Here is a 14,863-nt window from a genome sequence, read left to right on the forward strand (position 1 = left end):
GCAATCTGACATGTTGGAAAGGAAGTCCTTGACTTCCTTTCGGACCTTGAGCATGCGCAGTCCTCCGATGGTGTCAGTATTGCTTTTGTCCCGGTACTGGAAGGATGCCCTTATGACCCTGTCCGTGGACCTCTCGAGTGCTTTGCGTTTGCGGACAATCGCGGATGGAATCTGCACTTCGAGTTTGGGCATACCCAGTCCGCCACTCCTGTTGTTCGAATACAGGATTCCGTCAGTCACGTGCGGTGGGAGGTGTAGGAGTTCTTTGGTGGTATTTCGTATGATTTGATCCAAATTGCGGAGCGTATTCTGCGATACCTCGGAAAGAATCAATTGAAAATACATCCTGGGGATGACATGGGTCTTCAGGACCTCGATCTGCTATGCTGGTCGGAGAGCCGCTGCCTGTAAAGCACTAGTCCAGGCTTTGAGCTTTTCCGACCACTCCCCTTCTGTCACACCAGCCCATGGGTCCATTCGGGCTCCCAGGTATTTCTCTGTGTCACCTGGAGGGATGTAGGCCATAACCTCGTTCCCGAGCTTCCAGTTTTCACGATGGTTGTATATGAAGGTCTTCGACTTGTAAGTGAAGTGAAAGCCTTTGGTCTTATTGATATTAATCGCTAAGCCTTTATTGGTGCAAAAAGTCCGGAGGAGCTTCAGGTTCGTTTCCATCCCTGCGCGAGAGTCACTCAGAAGGGCTATGTCATCCGCGAAGGCCAAAGCAGAGCAGTAGACTCGGTTCTCTCCCAGAGGCATGACCCCCGAGTTGGCCTCCTTCTGGGAGCATATCAGTGGATCCAAAGCTATGTTAAATAGGATTGGCGAAAGTGGGTCTCCTTGCTTGACACCCCTTTCTATTTTTATTTCAGCGGTCTTGGTTTTGTTACCTTTGACCATGGTAGTATTGCCAGTGTACAGGTCAGTGACCATCGTTATGAAATTTGGTGGTAATTGCATTCTCTGTAATGCTTTCACAATGAGCTTGTGCCCAACCGAGTTGAATGCCTTGGCCAGGTCGACAAAGACATCTGCGAGGTCCTTCCTGTTCTTTTTCGCTCCCTTTATGATGTTCTCCAGGATTGCAAGTTCTCATTGCACCGGGAGTAGCTGCCAGGAAACCCTTCTGTCTAGGGTTAATCCAGACTGTCTCGCTGAGACGTTTTGCCATGATCTTGATGAACAGGCGAAGCAGCATAGGACCGATTGGTAATTGGACGCCAGTTGTCGATATTTTTCAGGCATTCTTGATCCTCGCACTTAGGAATCAAGACCGTTCGACTCTTTTTTTTGAGCGAGTCCGGGATCGTCGCTGATTTCAACCACAGGGAGAAGAGACGAGGAATCCATGTATCGTCCTCGTCATGTATGTCCTGGATGTCAGACAGTGTCATGCCATCCGGGCCGGGCGCGTTTTTCTCGTCCACGCCCTTGATCGCTTTTGTTACCTCTTCTTCCTCAATTGGTCTCATCAACTCCCCCTTATCAGTACTGCCTTTGTATGTGGTGAACTTGCTCACATTCACCTTGTTATTGGGCTTCAAGAGCTTGTCCCGAAAGCACCGTTCGAGATCCTCAATGGGTAGAGGACATGTGGTTGTGGCTGGGGTGCCCATGATTTCTCTTGCCAGTTGGCTGCTATTGTTCTTGTAGAGCAGCTGTGTCGCTCTAATGACTGCTTTTTGGGTGGCCCATCTTTTGCGTGCGTCGCTGTTCATGTTGCACTTCTCTTTCCTTTTCTTTCTTTCCTGACCTCTGCGAAGCCCTTTAGCTTTTGGGGGTTTCTTCCCCCTTGTCAGCAGCAAATCGGTGATACTTTCCACCATCCCAATGCCCTCAGCCCGGTTGTTGGGGTCGTTCCTCACGTCCAGTAACTGTTCAGCTTTCGTTAGCTGATCATCCACATCCCTAGGTCTTGGGACGGCTGTCGGTGGTCTTAACACTCTCTCTGGGCGTTGGTTTGACGTGTTGTTGCTGCTCGTCTCTCCTTCGGGCTCTGGTTCTGGGACATCTTCCACCTTAAGTGACTGGTGTACATACACAATCTGATCCTCGGTGCTTCCCATGTACTGTCATGCATTCCCTTGCCTTGTTTGTCCTGCCCAAGTGCATCACCTCACACTTATCCGGACTGAATTCCATTTGCCACTGATCAGCCCGTCTATATCCTCTTGTAATCGAAGGCTATTTACCACTACACCAATTTTCACATCATCTGCAAACTAACTGATCAACCCTCCTATATTCATATCTAAATCATTCATATAAACCACAAACAGCAAGGGCCCCAACACTGATCCCTGCTCGACACAGGCTTCCAGTCATGGTGGTAAATAGCTTACAGTCTTTCATAAATAACTTAGATAAGTACAAGAGAAAATAGGGGAATAAGAAGACATACTGAAAGGCTAAGATGAGAGGAGTAGAACAGCAGGAGGCTTGTTTTGGGATGTAAACACCAAAATAGAATATTTGGGCCGAATGTCCTGTTCTTGTGTTGTGTAGTATTATGCAAGTTGTACAAAACTGAAAGACAAATAAACATTGTTTCGGGGAAAAAAACGAAAAGCAGGCAATAGATCTCCAATGATAGGGTAGGGGACAGATTGAGAGAAAGCATGTAAATCATTAAGAAGTGGAAACAATATAGGAGAAGAACATGCAATGAGAGAAGAAGAACTTGTAAGTGTGAGAGTTCTGAAAACAAATCAATCCAAATGTTGTTTTATGCTCAATTGGAATATGGAATGGGGTGGGAATGGTGAGAGGCGATTTTGAGCAAAGTGGTCATCTAATCTTGACCACACCATGACAGGCTACGATGCACAAGATTCGGTTGCATATACGTGAATTGTTGTCTCGAACGGAAGGAGTATTTGGGGCTCTGTAATGGGAAGTGACAAACCAACAGGGGCTGTACCTGTTGCAGTTGCAACTGAAAGTGCGAGGGAAGGGCAACTGCAAGTAGAGGGATTTGAGGACTGAAGAGGCATTTCGAAGTAGGAATGTGGAGGTGACAGGTGGCACCTCTGGCCGCAAACACTGATTTAGGAGAGCTGAACAAACATTGGATAAAGGTGAAGGATTTTTCTAAAGGTCGGAGTTTGGGCAAGTGTCGACTCCAACTTGATGATTGTAATTTGACAGAACGCACCAGTTACAGTTCAGACTAGTCTGTTACTTGATTAATGACTTTAGGAAATGATAAAGCTGTAATACTGCAAGAGGAGCATTGTTCTGTGATTCAGGTTGATACATGTTTTAGGAACACAATTCGCAGGTGTGTAAAGATACTAGGTGATTTCAACTTTCCCAACATTAATTTAAATAGCAATTGTTTTAAGGGTTTAGATGGAGTGGAGTGCTTAAAATGTAAACAGGAGAACGTTTTAGCTCATTATGGGAATGAAATTGGACTGGTGATTGGGGGGGGCGGGGGGGGGGGGGGGGGAGCATTTTAGTGATAGTGGCCACAACATGGTACAATTTAAATTTGTTATGACAAAGAAATAGACCAGATGGAAAAAAGGATTTTGGATCAGGGGAAAAGTAGATTTTAGTAAAATAAGGCAAGATCTGGTCACGGTAGACTGGAAAGAGTTACTTGTGGGGAAATCTACAGAAGAGCATTGGAGGAGTTGTTGATAAAGGAAATAGGGAGAGTATAGGCCCAACACTTTCACTCTCTGGTAATAGGAAGGAGTAAAAGCCCAGAGAACCATGGATGACCAGAGACATTCAGGATACAATGAGAAGGAAAATAGAGGCTTTTAGCAAATACAATGGGAGCAAATCAACGGAGGATTAGAGTACAGAAAGTGCAGGATGAAGCTTAAGGAAGCAAAGAGGGAATTTGAGAAAGCTCTGGCTGGTAAAAGTAGGGCAATCCCAAGATATTCTAAAGTATATCAATGGGAAGAAGATAACCAGGGAAAGAGTAGGGCCCAAGGGGAAAATCTGTGGGTGGAGCCAGAGGACATTCGTAGTGTGTCGAATGAATACTTTATATCTGTCTTCGCCCAAAAGAATGAGGTAACTATGGAACTCGGGGAGAGATACTGTGAGGTTCTTGAGCAAATTGTCATAGGGAGTGACAAGGTATTGGCAGGCTTAAAAGTGGACAAGTCTCCAGGTCCGTATGAATTGTGTCCCAGGATGCAGTGGGAGGTGAGGGAGATGTTTGCAGGGGCTCTGACCCAAATTTTTAATTCCTTTCTGGTCACAGGGGAGGTGCCAGAGGATTGGAGAACAGCTAATGTGGTCCCACTATTATAAATGACATGTGAGAGTACCTTTAAGACATGGATGTTTAAGCAATGTACCTTTAAGAAAACAGTAATGTCAGAGAGTGGATGGAGCTGAAGTCAGGTCAGCCATTTTGCAGTTTAGTTTTGCAGTTTAAAAAAAAAAAAAAAGAGCTTGTGTGTGTCTGGGTGTTTCCAGAGAGCTGCAGTTTTAAAAAGCAGCTTGTGTGTGTCTGTATGTTTCCAGAGGGCTGCAGTTTGGAGGAAAAGAGCTTGGGGAGTGTCTGTGTTTGCAGTGAGCTGGATCTCTGCCATGAAAGACTATCTCTAGACCATTTGGGTGATTTAAACTCATAATAGTAAAGCCTTTAACCTGATGTGATTTTGTTTAAAAGTGTTAAGTCTCTTGGAAGTTTGAAGGAACATTTTGAGGAATTATTCCCTGTTGCAATATATGAGTTATCTTTGAAATAAGGGGTGTTAAGAGATCCAATGTTTATTTAAGATGTTAAGTTGAGTTCATGGAATAAACATTGTTTTGTTAAAAAACCCACGTGTCCATAATTGTAATTCCACACCTAGGGAACAAGCTGTGTGCTAGGAAAAACAACAAATACATTAAAGGGAAAGGTTGGTTGAACTCCATGATACATTTTGGGATTCTGAAAAAGCCTCGCCCATAACAATTGGGGGCTTGAGGGGGATAAAAGTCTATCTATTGGATTGGCTTTTGTGAACTTAAAGACAGTGAAGGGTTGTTGTTTTTCCGGTGTGGTCTTTTAGTTTAAGTGGGGAGAGTGTTGTGAACAATGGCTCTTTCAGAGGCTCAGAAGTTTTTTGGGGTGGAGAATGTTACACGTAGTACCTTACGGACAGAAACGAAAAGCAGACTGTTAGATTTGGCAAGAACATTGCAGTTAACATTACCTGACAAAATGCGAGAAGATGAGGTAATTATGGAGGTGGTTAAGCATTTAAAGTTGCCTGAGATAGGGTTTGACTCATTGGAAATGGCAAAAAATCAGTTGCAAATTAAACAAATGGAACATGAGAAAGATTTAAAGCGGCTTGAATACGAGAGTGAGAGAGAGGAAAAAGAAAGTGAAAGAGAGAGAGAGGAAAAAGAAAGTGAAAGAGAGAGAGAGGAAAAAGAAAAGGAGAGAGAAGAAAGGAGAAAAGAAAGAATAGCCCTAGCAGAACAAAAAGAAAAAGAAAGGGAGATACAGATCAGGGAAAAAGATAAAGAGAGGGAGTTTGAACTTCAGAAAATGGCCATGAAACATGACAATCAGTTAAAATTGGCAGACGTAAAGGGAAACGTACAGTTGGATGATAGTGATGAGGATAGTGAGAAAGAGCGTCAAAGGCGAATGCTTGGTGGGAATCTATTTAAATATGTCCAAGCATTGCCAAGGTTTGACGAGAAGGAAGTGGAAGACTTTTTCATTTCATTTGAGAAGGTAGCTAAACAAATGAAATGACCACAGGACATGTGGGTGTTACTGATTCAAACAAAACTGGTAGGTAGAGCTCGTGAAGTGTTTGCATCACTACCGGAGGAGGTATCTGGAACGTATGAGGAGGTGAAGAAATCCATCTTAAGTGCATATGAGCACTTGGGATCTATATCCTACTGAGAGGGTTGCCAGGGCCTCCGATTAACACCTCATCTGAAAGACAGCGCCTTCAACGGCGCAGCGCTCCCTCAGTATTGCACTGGAATTGTCAGCCTAGATTATGGGGCTCAATTCTCTCTCGTGGGCTTAAGTAGAGGGGTCAGGAGCCAGGTGATATAGATTTAAGGTAAGGGCAGGACATTTAGAGGGGATTTGAGGAAAAAAGGGTGGTGAGAATCTGGAACTCACTGCCTCAAAGAGTGGTAGAGGCGTGAACCCTCCCAACATTTGAGAAGCATTTAGATAAGCATTGGAAATGTCATAGCATAAAAGGTTATGGACCAAGTGCTGGACAATAGGACTAGAATAGAGAGGTGCTTGATGGCCAACGCTGACACGATGGGCCAAAGCGCCTCTTGTGTGCTGTAAAAGTCGATTACTCTAAATCCAAAGAATCCCTACAGTGCAGGAGGAGGCTGACCCACCAAAATAACACTCTACACAGGCCCATACCCTCGCCCTACCCCCGTAAGCCCACCTAACCTGCACATCTTTGGACACCAAGGGGCAATTTAGCACCACCAATCCATCTAATCTGCACATCATTGGGCACTAAGGGCCTCGTTAGCACGACCAATCCATCTAATCTGCACATCTTTGGACTGTGGGAGGAAAATGGAGCACCCACAAGCTTCTGACGCGCACACTACAGTACCACCCAGTGAATCAAACATGCGTGGTGGATTATTTAATCAAAATATGTTTGCAATGTTAATTTCAACAATACAAAATTATTCACTGCACCAGTGAAAATAACAAACGGTTATATCGCTCACTCGGCACTGTGCTGAAGTGTCAGCAATGATTGTGCTGTAGGGTCTTGAACCCATGAACCTCTGATGGAAAGGTATGAGTGCTAACACTGGGCCAAGGCTGGCACGCATTGTCCCAGATGGCCTGTTTCCTGGTTCACATCACCCAGGGAAATTGCCGTATAAACGGGTAGCAAAGAGATAACAATGGTGTTGCACTCCAAGCGATGTCACTCAACCCTCGTACACGGGGAACCCCTGCCTGCTTCCACCGGGAGCTTTGGCCTTCGGAATTCATGCCCTCCCAAAAGTCAGAATGGTCGTCAAAGCAACGGGAAGTTGGTGGGATCAGTGTCTCAAGGAACAACGGGTGGGTGGGACAATGGTAAAAGGGAGGTCAATGATGGGGCGAAAGTCAGGAGAGATTTAATGGCAGACGAGTTAGTCTTCCAGAACCATAGGGAATGGCAATAGGGCAAGGAAAGAAACAACAAAAGAAAAGATACGCTGTATAGAGTGGGTGTGCTTCTGACTGAAACAAAAGAAGCAAAGTAAAGGAAACAAAATGGAGCAGAGAATATGGTCCAAAATCGTTGAACTCAATGGAAGGTTGTTGTTATAACCCACGCGGGCCTCACGGAGTAGGGATGATCCACTACGCAGAATACGAGCTCTCGATAAGGGTGGGGGGGGAACCATTAACCCAGTTCATGTGTCTTCGCATAAATAGAGTCGGCCAATCAGGCACTGACTAGAGAAGGCCCAAATCGGGAACTACTGGAGCTGTACATAATAGTGAACGTGTTAAATAAAATAGGTTTTGTTTATCTCTACAACCCGGTGTGGGCTCCTCTCGTTGCCCCTTCCAAAAGCCCAATAGCAGAATGAGGTGCTGAGCCCCGCTGGAGCAGTGCAGTAGGCCCGAGGACAGATGCTGCCATGACCTGCTGAGTATTTACAGCACTTTCTGTTGCTATTTCAGGTTTCCAACACCTGCAGTGTTCTGGTTTCCGACCAGAGCTTCACTTAACTGCATTCGTCACCTTGGGAACAGGTGTTCAAGTTGAAGTCAGTACTTTCGGGGTTAATTCAAAGTTTTGTGACTGCATCATCATTTGTCCAGGATAGGAATGAAAAAATAATGGTTAAATTGGTTCGGCTCGCTGATCTAATTGCTTGGTCCAATATTGCTTCACCGTCCAGCATCCAACATGAGCATGTGCTCAGGCCAACCTAGGTGTTCTGCAGAGAAGCCGAGCTTGGGTGCCTGTTACTAAACCAGTGACACTGTACAAGACGGAACAAAACAAACTAAGCAGCGTTGCCGACAAAATTCAACTCGAGTCCTCAACCGCTCGTCTCCACAGTTTTTCTGGAGGGGAGTGTCTGTATTTATATATCAGGTGATGTCGCCCTAATGTTTATATCTAATTTAGAGTCTGGTTTGGAAGGACAGGCTGCCAGGGATGGCTAAATCCCTGCTGTCAGCATATGTGTGAAGGCTTCGGAGGACGGGGTTATTGCCCGATGGGCTTCGAGTTGATTTAAACGATAAAGACGTTCTGGTGTGATTTAGATAACCAAACTATCTTGGCTTTATTGCCCAAAGTTGTAAGTTAAATTTTATCGGCACAATTTAAAACGTCATCAAGTTTCGCAATCATATTCAGGCCGTGCCATATCAGCTGTTTTACTGCAAATGCTCAAGTTACATTTCACATCTTGTGGCCTGAGGCAGGATTTATGTTGAATATAATTGGGGAGGCAACATGCAGCTTTCCCTTAATGAACCATTCTACTGTCCTTTCCCACCTCGCCATCTCAGGCTCCCTTGCCATTGACACGGGTTTGTGAGCTCTGCTGGACGCCATCGACGTTTTCTTTGGTACCATAATCGGGTCTTTTCCAGTTACTTCCACTTTGGGATCATCTCTTGAGCTCTGCGCGTTGGCCGTGGATTTTCAGATCAAGCAGCGACCCGGCTGCCAGGCCAGCTTCACTACTGGTGTCCTTCCAGATTTAGCTCGGAAAATCTGGCCTCATCCAGCACAAACGGCTCAAAAATGTCCGACTTAAACATTTAGCTTGGGACCCAACTGCCCCTGGAACTATTGCTCCAGCACGGCCAGCATTTCTTACCCAAGCCTGAAGTTGGTGGTGAACTGCCTTTGTGTGCTGCTGGTCTGCATGGTGTAGGAACGCCCAGTGCCACTTGGAAGGGGGTTCTATATTTTGATCCAGTGGCCATAAAGGAATGACAATATTGTTCCAAGGCAGAATCGTGATTGGCTCGGAGGGGGAAACTGCGGGTTACCGTATTTCCATGCACCTGCTGCCCTTGCCCTTCCAGGTGGGTGAAGTCGCGGGTTTGGTAGTGGGTCTTTGGAACCCCCTCCCTAAAATGGCAGTGGAAACAGTGTTTGAATATTTTTAAGGCAGAGTTAGATAGATTCTTATAAACAAGGGGGTGAAAGGTTAATTAGGGATAGACCTCCGGTTACAATCAGATCAACCATGATCTTATTCAATGGGAGAGCAGGTTCGAGGGGCTGAATGGCCTACTCCTCCTAATTCCTATACTATATGTATCTCTACAATGATATCCTGGGATTTGGATGATCGGTCTCTGACAGATACAACCAACTTCCTTCATTCGAGGTATGACTCCAACTCATGCCGGGTTTTCTCATTGACTTCAAATTTTCTTGGGCTCCTTGATGCCACGCTCGGTCAGATGCTGCCCTGATGTCAAGGGCAGTCCCTCTCGCATCGCCTCTGCACTTCAGTTCTTTTGCCCATGTTCGGACCAAGGTTGTAATGTGGTCTCGATCCGGGTGGAACCCAAACTGGGTCCACACTGCCTGTGCCAGGTCTTTGGAAGAGCGAGCAAGTTAATCCAACTCCTGCCTTTCAGCTACAGGCTTCTCGTGTGTCACGAGGTTACCCGTCTCCCAGCTGCCTAGCAGTGATGGGGAAGGCTGAGTGAATTGGTATATGAGTTCAGAGTGCTGATGCCCTCCTAATCCGCTGCTGTACATCGTCTATAAACGTTGTGTTGATTCTTGCCCAGTTGAGAGAAACTATTTTGACTACCAGGCTTGTGAGGTCTAAAATGTGGTCACGTGAAATGGGGCCACTGCACCATCTGACCTTCCCGAGTCTGGGACGTTTCATGCCCGGCAGTGATTAGCATCAGGTCTGATGATAACTGTGTCTCTTCAGGCAGTGGGAGAATAATAAATACTTGATCACAAACTTAGCGGATCCTTTGGAGGGTTGAAGGTTTAGTCTTTGTGTATGAATGTTGTCACAATACGCAGATGTTACTGTGAGGATTGGATGCCACAGTATTACTCTGGGATAAAATTAACCCAGGCTGATGTGTCTTGTGCTGAATAAAAATGCCTGCCTTTCTTGAAATATGAAGACATACAAGCTGTGGCAGTTCCTCCTGTTATTTTCTTGCTATTTTCTTCCTGGTAGCTGCGGTTGGCTTTTTTGAATCTTAAAAATTTGTTTATGAAGTGCTGACACCTGATGTTCTAACATTGCTCTCTGTTACCTCTTCTACCTCAAGCTTACACCAAAAGAAAACTAAATGTGTCTGTTTTGCAAATGTTTGTCCTTTCTGCTGATAGAACAAAGAAAGGATTGCGTATCTGAAGAACGTGCCCCAACTTCAGGAGCTCCCAAAGCAGTCAGCAGGCTACTTGGAAGCACAGGAGACGCAGCAGCCAAGTTGTGCACAGCAAAATGCAAAGGGAGGCACGGTGGTTAGCGCTGCTGCCTCTCAGCGCCAGGGACCCGGGTTTGATTCCGGCCTTGGGTGACTCTCTGTGTGGAGTTTGCACGTTCTCCCTGCGTCTGCGTGGGTTTCCTCCCACTGTCCAAAGTTATGCAGGTCAGGTGGATTGGCCATGATCAGTGCACGAGGGTTACGGGGATTGGGCTTGGGAGTGAGTCTAGGTAGCGTGCTCTTTTGAAGGCTTGGGCTAGAGATTGATGGGCTGAAAGGCCTCCTTTAGCACTACAGAGATTCTATGAAAGTGCCACACACAGCAAAGTGACAGTGCTGCATCCCCTGCAACGGGGCCAGCCAAGAGTCCGTCGACTTTCGGCGGCACTGTAAGATCCCGGTGGCAGGCGGGGCCAGAAAATCCCGGCACAAGGTACCGGGGGGGAACTCCCCAGCTCTTGTGTAAAACTGTGCCGTTTCTACCCGCCTGTGAGGGTCGACGGGACCTCGGTTTAACATCTCGGCCGTAAGACTGTGGCTCTGACGGTGAAGTACTGGGAGTGTCAGAATAGTGCTCAAAACACTGGAACGGAGCTTGAAACCACAACCTTCTGACTTCGAGTGCTTATCACATTGCTGTTGGGCCAGTTTAGCTGGACAGCTGGTTCGTGAACAAGAGCGAGGTCAAGGGGGAGGGAAGAGCCGATGGTCATCTGCGTCTATGGCGACTACTTTAGTGCACAAAATGGCTTCAGTACAACATTTCCTAGATTTCAACGGTGACGGGATTTTTCTAATTCTGGGCACCATCGCTGGCGGGACCACCAAAATCGGATGGACCAACAAAAGGTCCATTGACTTTTGCAGAAATTTCCAGAATTCCCAGAGTGGGCAGGATGGGAAAGTCCCATCCAGTCACAACAGTTGGCTAACAGCAAATGAATAGGGTCAGCTGTGAGGAGACAGTCATTTAACAGATACGCAACATACTGCAGAGGCACGGCTGTGAGGATCATTTGTAACGATGTTCTATTCACCAAAGCACAGTAGCACAGGAGTGGAAACTTGGCCCTTCCAGCCCAGCAAATTAGCAGGTTAACCAGATGTGACAGGGAGCCCCAAGTGGACAAAATGCATAATGCAATTTTCATTGCACTACAGTCAGGGCTGTTCCCAGTATTTAGGGGGAAATTTGGAACATTTCTTGTATGGGACGATAGGCGGGTGGGAGGAAGCGGTTGTTACCCTTCATGGTGAAACAACTGGGATTAAGACGAGTATTAGGCAGATTCATTGAGTCTTGGAAGGTGGTGTGCTCAAGAAGCATTAGTTGAACCAGGATTGCTGCAGGAATAGTGGGCGGGATTCTCCACTCCCACGCCGAAGTGTCCACGCCGCCGTGAACGCCGTCGAGGTTCACGACTGCGCGGAACGGCCCCGGTCCCGACTGATTCAGACCCTGACAATGGGCCAGTATCGGGGCCGCGTCATCTACCTGCGCCAGGCCTTGTCGCCCGCGTAAAAGCGGCGCCGCATAGATGACGCGGCCGGCGCCGCATAACGGACGACATCCGCGCATGCGCGGGTGGGCGCCGGCCGACCCGCGCATGCGCGGATGTCGTCCGTTATGCGTGGTTGCCGTCCTCTCTAAGTCCGCCCCGCAAGAAGATGGGGGACGGATCTTGTGGGGCCGCGGAAGGAAGGAGGTCCTCCTTCAGAGAAGATGGCCCGACGATCGGTGGGCACCGATCGCGGGCCACCCCACATTCCAGGTGAAGCCCAGTGCAGGATCCCCCCTCGCCCCCCAACAGGCCGCCCCCCCCCAGCGTTCACGCACCGCCCACGACTGCAGCGACCAGGTGTGGACGGCGCCGGGGGGAACCCGCCGTTTTGGCCTGGCCGCTCGGCCCATCCGGGCCTCCGAATAGCGGGGGTGCTGGAGAATCACCAATTTCGGTGTCTGCGGCCCGCGAAACTCGACCGGGCCGTTCCCGCCGCTTGGGAGAATCGCGGGAGGGCGTCGGACCGGCGGCCCCGGAAATGTTGGCGGCCCAGGCGATTCTCCCAACCGGCGTGCGAGTGGAGAATCGCGCCCTGTATTTCTCCTTTACAGCGGAGGCTATTTATTAATGAACAAAAACTTCCATCAGGTCCATTCAAAGAAAAGGCAAATATTTGATGTCTTATTATGGAAGAGCTGGACATCACCATGCAGTGCCAGGTCCATTGTTTAGAGCCATTCTGTATTATTGTGTCCTAAAGCTGGAGCAGTGGTCTGGGGTGGTGGGATGTTAGAATGAGGCCATTCACAAGGAAGAAAACGCAGTGGGAAGAAAAACAGGTTGGCTTCAGTGGTGCATTCCCACCAGCTCAGACCAGGCCCCAGCTCAGGTCAGACCCAGAGTCCAGACCTGAAAGGTCAGGTTTCTCTCCCTCTCTTCGTTGCGTGAACTTCCCGAGAATTTCCCGTTTTCTTTTCGACTCTCTCCAATTAAATCCTCCTGGGCAGGGCAGTCTTGCTGCCCGTCACTCAGAAAGCTGAAAATTTTTGGGTTTTTTTTCTGCTCCTTCTTAAACGTTTTGTCAAACCCACAAAAGTGGGCGTCCGGCCATGGTCACGATATGGGATCTTGCTGAGTGTAAATCAGCTGCCATGTTTCCCTCCATTACAGCAGCGACCAGACTTTGTTGACTGTAAAACACTTTGGGTGTCTTGTGGTTCTGAAAGGTACAATATTGGGTTAGATAAAATAAGGTGGGAGGCGCTTTGCGTGGAACATAGACACTGGCACAGACCAATTGGCGGAATGGCCTGTGTCTGTGCTGTAAATCCTGTGTGATATAAATAGAAATCTTGTTTTTTGTAAATTTATAACAGGGGGCTCTATTAAATTTACTGGAAATGGAAATGCAGGACAGCATTGCTTTGAATTCCCGGAAGAGCCAGCGAAAGGGGAGCAGAGATGTATATATATTTTAAAAATCTCTATTCACTGTTGAGCCTCCACTCAGATGGCCTGTTTCTTCGCTTTCATTTCAGACCACAGCGGAAATGAAGAGGAGCTCCAGTGGCTTCTGAGGCAACTCCCGGACGTCAACTATTCTGTGCTCAAATTTCTGTGCCATTTTCTGACCCAAGTGGCTGCTGCCCACAGGATCAATCGAATGACCGTTTACAACCTCGCCACAGTATTTGGTCCCAATGTGTTCCAGTAAGTGTCTTGGAAACCTTTCAACGTCCCTGAGGATTTGTGCTTTTCATTTAATTGGTTTGATCAGGGGAAGAGTAGGCATATTGGCTGGATGCGGGTCATTATAAATTATAAGCGTTCCATTTGTGGGATGTCATGCCTCAAAATCTCTTTGGCCATCCACAGGAAGGATTTGAAAAACCTTGAATGCTGCCGAAAAGGCATGTCGCCGAAGCTTTTTTGTCTCGCACTCATCAGAAAAATGCAAGAATGCCAAATTCGAGCTGGTGTAGCTCAGTGGGCTACAGAGCTGGTTTGTGATGCAGAACAAGGCCAGCAGCGCGGTTTCAATTCCCGTGCCAGCTTACCCGAACGGGCGCCGGAATGTGGCGACTAGGGGCTTTTCACAGTAACTTCATATTTGTGACAATAAAAGATTATTATTAATTTCAAATAATCACAACAATTTACACTACAGGAGCAAAGGATAATTTGAGATAATCAGGTGAGCACGTAACATGGCTCATTTATGCTGGCCAGAGCAGACATACACTCATACACAGGAGATCCATTCTCTGCACACAAAAAGAATATGTTCAAGCCTTATGTGAATTACCCAGTAGTCACCCATTATTTTCTCCATGGCAACAACCAGAGTCATCTTGCCAACCAATCAGCATCCTTTACTCCTATAGTGTAAATTGCAGTGATTGTTTGAAATTTGGCATTCTTCCATTTGTCCTGATGGGTGCACGGTGAAAAGCTTTGGCAACATATCTGTCTTTTCAGCAATAAACTTTAAATTTTGTGTTTTAAATTACAATGGTATGCCAATTTCCACCCAGATCTTCTCATTTGTCTGCCATTTACTCATTTTTTCCAGAGTTTCCCAGGCTCTTCTGCTGCAGAAATTCGCCACAGTATAATAATGCAAGTTTTTTTAAATACAAAAAAGAGTCTGAAGCATTATAATTAATGTTATACTCCAGATAGGCAGGCAGTGAAGGATAGGACTGGAGCCTAATCTTCACACAATTGCATGATTTTATTTACCGAGACATACATTACAAGCATGCATCTCCAAACCCAACAACCATAGTTTCAGTCTGTCCGATATCGAGGAAAACATGCGAATCCCCAGTTATTGCCCACCATCTGAATGCAATAAAATACCCATTTAATATACAATTAACAGTTATGACGCTAATGAGCTCGCTTTAATGTTGTTTCCCAATAGACTAAATTGTAACCAATTTGTTAACTT

The 14,863-nt window shown here is 46.7% G+C and overlaps 1 protein-coding gene across 3 annotated transcripts in view; it reads left to right on the forward strand.

The window, feature by feature from the left end:
* Nucleotides 1–14,863, forward strand: part of fam13a (family with sequence similarity 13 member A) — a 299,844-nt gene that overhangs the window by 49,768 nt on the left and 235,213 nt on the right. For all 3 annotated transcript variants that reach the window (XM_072495341.1, XM_072495343.1, XM_072495342.1), the window contains exon 4: nt 13,449–13,620. In XM_072495341.1, coding sequence (XP_072351442.1) covers nt 13,449–13,620 — 172 coding nt within the window. The remainder of the gene's footprint in view (nt 1–13,448; nt 13,621–14,863) is intronic.

The sequence above is a fragment of the Scyliorhinus torazame genome, chromosome 3 (genome assembly GCF_047496885.1).
Source record: "Scyliorhinus torazame isolate Kashiwa2021f chromosome 3, sScyTor2.1, whole genome shotgun sequence".
NCBI lineage: Eukaryota > Metazoa > Chordata > Chondrichthyes > Carcharhiniformes > Scyliorhinidae > Scyliorhinus > Scyliorhinus torazame.